The sequence below is a fragment of the Apus apus genome, chromosome 1 (genome assembly GCF_020740795.1).
Source record: "Apus apus isolate bApuApu2 chromosome 1, bApuApu2.pri.cur, whole genome shotgun sequence".
NCBI classification, from domain to species: domain Eukaryota; kingdom Metazoa; phylum Chordata; class Aves; order Apodiformes; family Apodidae; genus Apus; species Apus apus.
This window is the reverse complement of record NC_067282.1, coordinates 147,175,068-147,183,265: the sequence shown is the minus strand read 5'-3', so window position 1 is coordinate 147,183,265 and position 8,198 is coordinate 147,175,068. Positions and strand designations below refer to the sequence as shown.

General features: G+C 41.0%; 1 protein-coding gene across 3 annotated transcripts in view; it reads right to left on the bottom strand.

Annotated features, from left to right (window-relative positions):
• Positions 1–225: 225 nt before the first annotated feature.
• The window catches only part of TBXAS1 (thromboxane A synthase 1), a 256,201-nt gene continuing 248,228 nt past the window's right edge, over positions 226–8,198 (bottom strand). For all 3 annotated transcript variants that reach the window (XM_051644014.1, XM_051644015.1, XM_051644016.1), the window contains 3 exons: positions 7,605–7,742; positions 4,652–4,814; positions 226–4,037 (listed from right to left, as the gene is read on the bottom strand). In XM_051644014.1, coding sequence (XP_051499974.1) covers positions 3,963–4,037; positions 4,652–4,814; positions 7,605–7,742 — 376 coding nt within the window. In that variant the 3' untranslated portion in view covers positions 226–3,962. The remainder of the gene's footprint in view (positions 4,038–4,651; positions 4,815–7,604; positions 7,743–8,198) is intronic.

The window sequence follows — 8,198 nt, the reverse complement described above, 5'->3', positions numbered from 1 at the left end:
ACTGGTGCTTACGTGTTTTACCAGGAAATAAGCTTCTCCAGCCTGAATAGTTCCCTTGTGTTTCTTGCTTCAGGCCAGGTCACAAATTCATTCTCTTCTGGCAAAAATCCTAGCACTTGAAGGAATCCTGCTCCCTTCTTGAACCCAGCAGTGCAGGGAGCAAACATCTTAGAGACTGATCAGACTTTTCACAGTCAGAAGAAAGAGAGTTGGGCCAGTGCAAACCAAGCAATGAAATAAAGTTTATAAGACAGTTTTTAATTCTTTTAGCACATTTACTACTGAAAATGCATAGAAGACTCTGATATTAGGTGAAACTGTGTCCATCATTTAACAAAGGGAAATGAGAAGGTGGTCATTTCAGAAACTATCACACACAGAGAGGACATTCTGCAGTTTAATTTCAGGTAAGAATAGACAAATTTGCATAATCATTTCTAACACCCATCTGAATTTTTCTAGGAATACTATTTATAAAGTACAAAACAGTAAGGGTTTTCTGTATCAGCAGTCTCATTAAAAATGCCATTTTATTCTGACAGCTTGCTGTAATCATTGCAAAGTCCCAGAAGATGTTTTTAATAGAAGCTTTCCTTTACCAAGCAGCCTTTGCTTTATATCAGCTGTCAGAGAATGACTAAAACCCTTCTGTAAAACAGACATGCCCAATTTTAAACAAACTCAGAGCTCAGGAATGCAAGAAAACCCACTTACTGTTTCTGAGGAGAGAAATTATTTTAAATCAGCTTCCTTGTTCACCCCTAGACTCAACTGCTGTTGACTGAAGCATGCTGTAACAGACGTGCTAATAGTTACCAGAACGTAAGGATATAAAATTATGTTTTGACCTTGCAACTATAAACATAATGCCTTGTTTTGGTTTGGGTTTTGGGGTTGTTTTTTTTTTGTAGATTTGAGGGGTTTTTTTGGTTGGTTGGTTTTGTGGGGGTTTTTTTATGAATCCTAAAGCCAGCTCTGCTCAGGATCATTTCAGGACCATGTTAAATGGGTGCACAAGCACACTGTGCTTAACATATTACCAGTTTCTGTTTTGGAGAGCTGCTGTGAGTCCTGTGTCTTGTTTTTTGTTGTTTTGGGTTTGGGTTTTGTTGTGTTGTGGGGTTTTTTTGTGACTGTGTGCTTCCAGGGGGCTAGAGCAGTGCAGGTCCCTCAAGACAACTTGCTATTCAGGTGTGTTGCTGAGCCCATGCAGCCAAAGCCAGGGCCAGCATCATTAAGTAACCTGGTAAAATGTCTGTTCAGTGTCTGGTGACTGTACCAGCAGCTGTTGTTTAAAAGGAAAGAATAGCTTGGGGCTCTTCCTTTATTTCTGGAAAGTTGGCTGCCTTCTCTCTATCTTATTTCTCTAGCTGTTTCTCTAGGCCTGCACTTAGAAGAAAGGATTATGTGCTTCCAGAGATCTAACTTGGCTCACAACTGCAAAAATAACTCCTCTATTCCATACCACTACAAACTAACAGGTGAAAATGGGTAATACTTCCTAACCAGAAAACATTGCAGGATTGTGGAAAAAAATGTTAGTGCAGACTCAAATGAGTTTACTTGAACATGTACTGTCTGCATTCAACTTAGGAGCTGCTGAGAAAGACTCTTGGTACTGTTTCCAAGCCTGAAAAACGTGATGCAGAGTTGCAGTCACTGCAGTACTGTTATTTTCCAAGGGAGTCAACAACATGCTAATGCTCTGTACAGGCATAGAAACATGACTTGTTCAACTCCTCTGCATATTAGTGGCACTTTTTGTGTTTAAATATTGAGGATATAAACAGCATTCAGAGAAGCTGCAACAGTCCATTCTTCCAGCGTATGGAAGAAATGCACAAGCTTGACTTAGGCTTGGAGTATTTGGCCAAAAACGAAGCACACAAAGACTTGCTAATTCACACAAGGAAAAACAAACATTAACAAATCTTGAAGGGTCAAACAAGCCTTTGACAGCTGATTTCAGACTGTAATGATCTTCCTGCTCGTTCAGACAGACGAGAAGTTTTTAGGTAAGGCCCATCCAGCTTTTTACCAGTTATTAAGTATAAGCTGTACAGTAAATCAGTTGCCTGCACACTATTTCCAAGCGGGAAAAATTATAGCTAACATGTAGAAACTAGAGCATATACAGTGTGTTGTTTTTCAAACAAATAACAATCACTCAATCAGTAATTAGTATAATCAGTGTTTCTGTAACAGGGCACTTCTGTTTTGCATGCCAGAGATCCTCCATGGAAACAGGCACAATTCCAAGACTGCCAGGTCAGTACCTCACCACTATTACCTGTACAGTCCTGGTTTGAATAAAAAAGAATATTAAAAAAATCCCATGAGAGAGAGACAAAATCTTCCAGGAGATAGATACAGTAATTTGATCAGTGTTAAGGCAGCATGTGGGAAGAAGGCAGCAAAAGGTGCTTGCTGGAGAGAAACTATGGAACTAACTAGGGTTCAGTGAGCAGATGGCTCCTTCCAGCAATCCTTGCAGTGAAACTGAGCAGTCAGCCTCTCCCTCCTGCTGCCATGACACTTCTCTGTGTATACAACCAAGAGAGATGCTGTCCCTAAAGAAATCTTGAGCAGAGCACGTTAGCAGGCAGAAGGTCAACACTTGCAAAAAAATCAAAATGTGCTTCTATATTTTTATGGTGCTATAAGAATTTTTCGTAATCATAATTTTTTTTTTTTTTTTTTAAAAAAAAAGGAACAATAAGGACACTGAGACCATCTCCCATCTCCTCTCATGGTTTTCTTGTACAGCAAACCAGCTTGTGGTGCCCACTGAAGGAAATCTGTGGGATGCTCCACTAGCTGTGTGGTGAGTGAAGAGCTTTGTAGGAAAGAGCATTAAGGGAATGTGAAGAGTGGAAGTGCACAACTGCTTTGGCTGTGAAGAAGTGTGTGCCCAGTCATACAGTGTGGGTGGATCAATAGTGCTGCTACAGCTGACAGTCAGACAAGTTCCTTCCCAAGTGTAGTGAGCCACTTGGGATGTGACCTATTCCAGGATCACATAAGGAAACAGGAGAGTTGCTGGGACTGATGATCCTGGATCCCACTCCTTTGTCATTTGCTTTAGTGCATGCAGGACAAGGATGGTGCCAGCTGCAGTGCTTGGAAATGAAAAGTTTCAACATGAAGAACATGTTGTACCAACACCATCAGATTACTCATCAATTTCCTCCAGTCTTCCTGCTTTTCTTTAATTTGTACCTTCTTTTCTCCACCTTTCCAACAGCAGTTCAGTAGCCAGCAAAAATGGCTGTCTCCTCATTTCTTTGGTCTTAGCTATTCAAATTTAACTGGCAAACAAGGGATCTTCATTCCTTTTCAGTCATGTTGATACAATGTGCCAAGTGCAAATTGTTAATCTAGTTGCATTTCAAATAAGAAGAATGAAGAAGGTGCAACTGCTTCCACTTTACAGGTACAGGGAGATATCAAGCATTGTGCAGGAGACTCAGCTCTGATTTTTAGCAGGGCTCATGATAAAATACAGGTTGTCTGCTATAACTGTGGTTCTTCAGGGGCTTTTGCTACAGTAGAGACTTATAAGTGCATAAGAAGGATGTCTGAGATAATGAATTGTAATTAAAACCTATTGTAAATCATGTGTGCGCTCATCATATGCTCCATTTATTGAACTTGAGCATGAAGAAAGCATTCCCAAAGAGGAGTGAAAAGAAGTGTAATGTAGAAAAGCAAGTGAAAGTGGGATGCTTCTTTACAGATACTATTCACAGCAATTTGAAATCCACCAAAAATACTATGGAGCCCACATCTCATTTTAAAAAGTGACTGGAGGCTCTCCCACAGGAGGGTAGTGAACCTGTACCTACTGACCATCAGTGGGACTTAGGCTCCTGCCTGCCTTTGAGGTTGTGAAAAATAATTATACCCAGTGAGTGACTGAACAAGGGGTCCCATCCCAGGAGGCTTAGGATGCACATTTTCTTTTAGCGAGATTCTAGGATAATGTAGACTCCATTTTTTGGTCCAAGTGTGGCTTTTGATTTCAGCTGCAAAGGAATCTGGAAGAAAAAAGAACACCTTATGTAGAGTTGTAGGTATTTGTGTATGTGTGTATAACACCCCCACATTCAGACAGACATTTTTGCTAGGGGATCAGTTCATACCAGGATTACTGTGGAGGCTGTAAAGTACTTGTTTTACATTCAGCTGTGGTAGTATTATATTAAAGAGAATTTACAGCCAGAGGCTGAGGCATTGGTTGCCCAAGTATACTGTAGAACTGAACAGAAAGAAATTAACTCTGTAAATTCTAGAGCTGCTGAGTGCAGGTGTAATGTATATAGCAATAGGCATATACTAAAGTGCTGAGATCCCATGAAAGAAGTACACCTGTTCTCACCCAGCATAAATCAAGGTATTTTGTCTGTCATTTTGCTACACTGCTCTTCACTAAGGCAGGGCTTTGTAACTGTTCCTTTTGGTGGAAAAATCATAAAGGTTAAATCACATCTTGATTAAAACATGCAATCCAGTCCCCATGTCCCTCCTTATTATGGAATTGGCTTGAGCAGTTTTGTCAAATGAAGAGAAAGTGACAAAGGCAAGTCTTTCTGTCAGGACACACTGTCCTGAAGTTGACAAGTGTGGTCTTTAAGCCTCTGGATGTACGAACCTCAGTCTCTGGGCAGGTCTTAAATTGAAACTTCTGCAAAATCCTCAATAGAGTAATTTTTGTCTCCAGCAAACCCATTTTCATGCCAATGCAGCCACGGGGTCCAGCACCAAAAGGCAGGTATGCAAAGGGATGTCGTTCCTTCTTGGCCTCCTCTGTAAACCTAGAAGGTGCAAAGATGGAAACTGCTTCAAGAACTGTTTTTTTGCTCCTAATTCCATGCTCTTCATTTACATCTCAAAAGATAGTTATTTCAATTGGTCTTAATGGAGAGGTCAAGGGGACTATTGATAGATTATATCCTGATGGGGCTGTCAGTCTTAAGTAAACAGATAATTGATTTATGGCCATCAGACTTTGTCAGCTGGTGATTCCAGGAGAGGACATCAGTAATACGTTGGTATTACTTCCAGTCTGTCTTTAATGACTTGCCTTCCTTTGATGACCATGCTCAGAAGCATGATAATTTCAGGTGTAGACATGCTAGCTGTGTAGACCTTTGCATCTATGAGGGAGAGATTACAGCTAAATGGAAATTTACAGGCTGCAATGTGGACTAAACACACTTAGCAACAGCGCTTCCCTGCTGTGCACAGCAGCTGCAGATCAATGGGAATTTCTCTTTGAAGCTTGCAAGGGGAGATGAAATCTCATGGGATTGGACAGGCCATGGAAGAGAGTCATTACAATTCAGTACAGCCCTTCTTTATGCTCTTGGCCCAAAGAGACTAAGTTCCCAGTTGGGAAACACTGAAACTGCAGACAGTTCTGGTCGTAGAGCTCTGTACCTCAGTCCAGTTAAAAAGACTGAGTAATGTGGCAGTCTGTATGCAGATCTGCATCAACTAGCTAGCTTTAAAGCACCTGATCAACCCATCAGAAATTAGCCTTTCTTTTTTCTCCACAAGGAAGGAAACAAAACTCTTATTTGAATAGCAGTCCAAGGAAAAAAAAAAAAAGTAAATCTGTTTGTCAACATGTGCAAAGATGCATGTATACTGCACAGAATATGTACAGACAGGAGCACAGAGTTTGAGTCAAGGCCAATACCTAATCAGCAAGGTGAGGCTCATCCTGACCTGTGCTGAGTGGTTCCTTAAAACAAGCAAAACTTTACAGCAATGGCATTACCCTGGAAATCTACATAGTCCTCCCATGCCTTAAGGTATTTGGAGCTGTTCTGGAAGTATAGGTGTATTTTTCTGGTTCTGTATGTGGATAAATTTTCTGTCCTTCATGTACAGGGTCATCCCTGAAAATCTCTCATCTGTTTGGATATGGTTTGCAAGAACTTAAGACTGCTAAGACACAGAAAATTCATGCAGAGTAGAAAGAGATGGAGTTAATACAGATTATTTTGAGATAATATTGAAATAATATTGTGTATTGCTGCCAACCTCATCCCCATGCTTAGATATCCCAATTAAGATTGGGTTACTACTGCAGAAAGTACAATAAAAGTCCATAATTGGAGATTGAAGGACCATTAATTCATGTGCTGAGCACTCTTGCATACCCCATACAAACAGGTTAATGCAGTTCTTTACTTGCTCACCCCCATATATCATCCTGGTAAATTCAGAGTATCCCTTGTATTATTCCTGAGGTAGAATTCAAACCAAAATATTAGGGGTAAAAAAGGCTATAGCTAAATTAATTTGTTTATTGTTAAGCTATTCTTTTATAATTTTTACTAACTTTACCAACTGATACAAAGTGGGAAGAGTGTTGGAAATTCCTCAGAGAAATTTCAAAAGGGCATTAATCTCAGGTTGATAACAAACAACATCATCTGAGCCCAGGGGACTGCAGCCCCCACTATCTATTTTACCCTGTGATGTGCTTTCGTACTACTGTTGAAGTGGTGAATAAACAATTAAGACACTTCTAGGTAAGTGTTGCTAAAAAACCCCAATATCTCAAGACTTACAGTTATTGCTAACATTCCTCCCCAGCGAAAGCTCTGGACTTCTCTAACCCTGGCATTGCTCTTCTTCGTGGCCTAAGATGGCTGATTGATAGAGCACATGCCAAGATTTGTTACAGAAGGAGCACTGTACAAATCCACCTACACTATCTGTGTGTGGTCTTAATGGCAAAGATGGTTCTGGGCTGCATGCCTCACACCCTGTTGTTTGTGGAGCATGCACTTTTTTCTTAGTAGACTTCCAGTGTATTGTTAGCTTAAAATGCAGCTGACCACAGAACAGCCTAAAAGGTAGCTGCACAAAAAACTAAACTGCGTTTCTGCACAGCACCACATCAGGCTGAAACTCTCCCTGTAACCTCAGTTCCGCAGCTGTTAAGATAGTTATAAAACCACAACTTGCCAGTGCCCCCTTCCAGTTGAAGAGAATAAGTGCTCTATGTCAAAGCACATCTGTCCAGGCAGAGCTAAAAATGCAGGATCCTAATTTATGGAGAGCAAATTTCCAGTGGAAGCTGGGGTAGGTTCCCCACTCATAGTGTACCCACACAGTTAAAAGGTCTTAGGTGAAAAGGCTGCTCTAAACCACCCAGAATCTTCACAAGTTTCCTGGGTACCTCCATGTCAGTGAATAAAAGATCTCAACTTCAGAACTTCTGTATCCATAGTTGACACTATTTGCAACATCTGATTTGGAAACAAGTCTGAAAACCTGCACCACATTTCAACCTTGGCCAAACTGTGCACCTTCTGTGGGAGGCACCACTATCACCACTTGTCTAATTTGGTAGAAATTACATGTTTTATGATATAATTAATTTGTGCTCCTCTTAGTGGGAATACTGCTTGGGGTGAATAGTGGGTGACTGTGGCTATGAAGGACCAGCAGGATCTGGTGTCTCCACTGGACAGGCTGGAGTCCTGTGTCCACCCTAATGCATGAAACATCATTTAAGGCAGGTTGTTGATCTAAACAGGCCCAAATAAGGACTTCAGCCTAAGAATGGAAAGCACTACACCGCATACCTCTCAGGAATGAACTTCTCAGGATCTGGCCAGAACTCAGGGTTGTGGTGGAGATGTCCCACTGCAATTTCAATGACGGCCCCAGCCGGAATATGCTGCCCCAGCACTATGCAGTCTTTAGCTGCTTCCCGGGTGAACCTACAACAGAAAGTGTCATGTGTCCCAGATGATTAATGACGGTAAAAAGACAGCAGCAGGGGAACCATAAAAGCCCATCTCTTCAGCTGGACTGACCCTGCAATTTCGGGAGTAACACCCCAAAGATAAATACAGCAACTGTTGCTGATGCTAGTGTCTTCTCAGGTTACAATCATGTCCATCTAGAGGCACACAGCTCCAACCCAGCTGACTAACTTTTGCCCTTTCCACAGTAAAACATTTCTGGTTGCTTATGGTTTTCCAAAACATTAACTGTTACACTGCAATTTTGCTGCTGATGTTGGTTTAGACTAATTTTTCATGAAAACTGCAGATGAAAGGTGTCAGTCATCTCTAATAACTGGCAGAATGAGTATGCCAGTTTGCCCTCAGAAAAAATTAAATTAAATAGAGGTTTTGAACTTATTTATTTGAGAAGCTCCCTCACATTGGGAA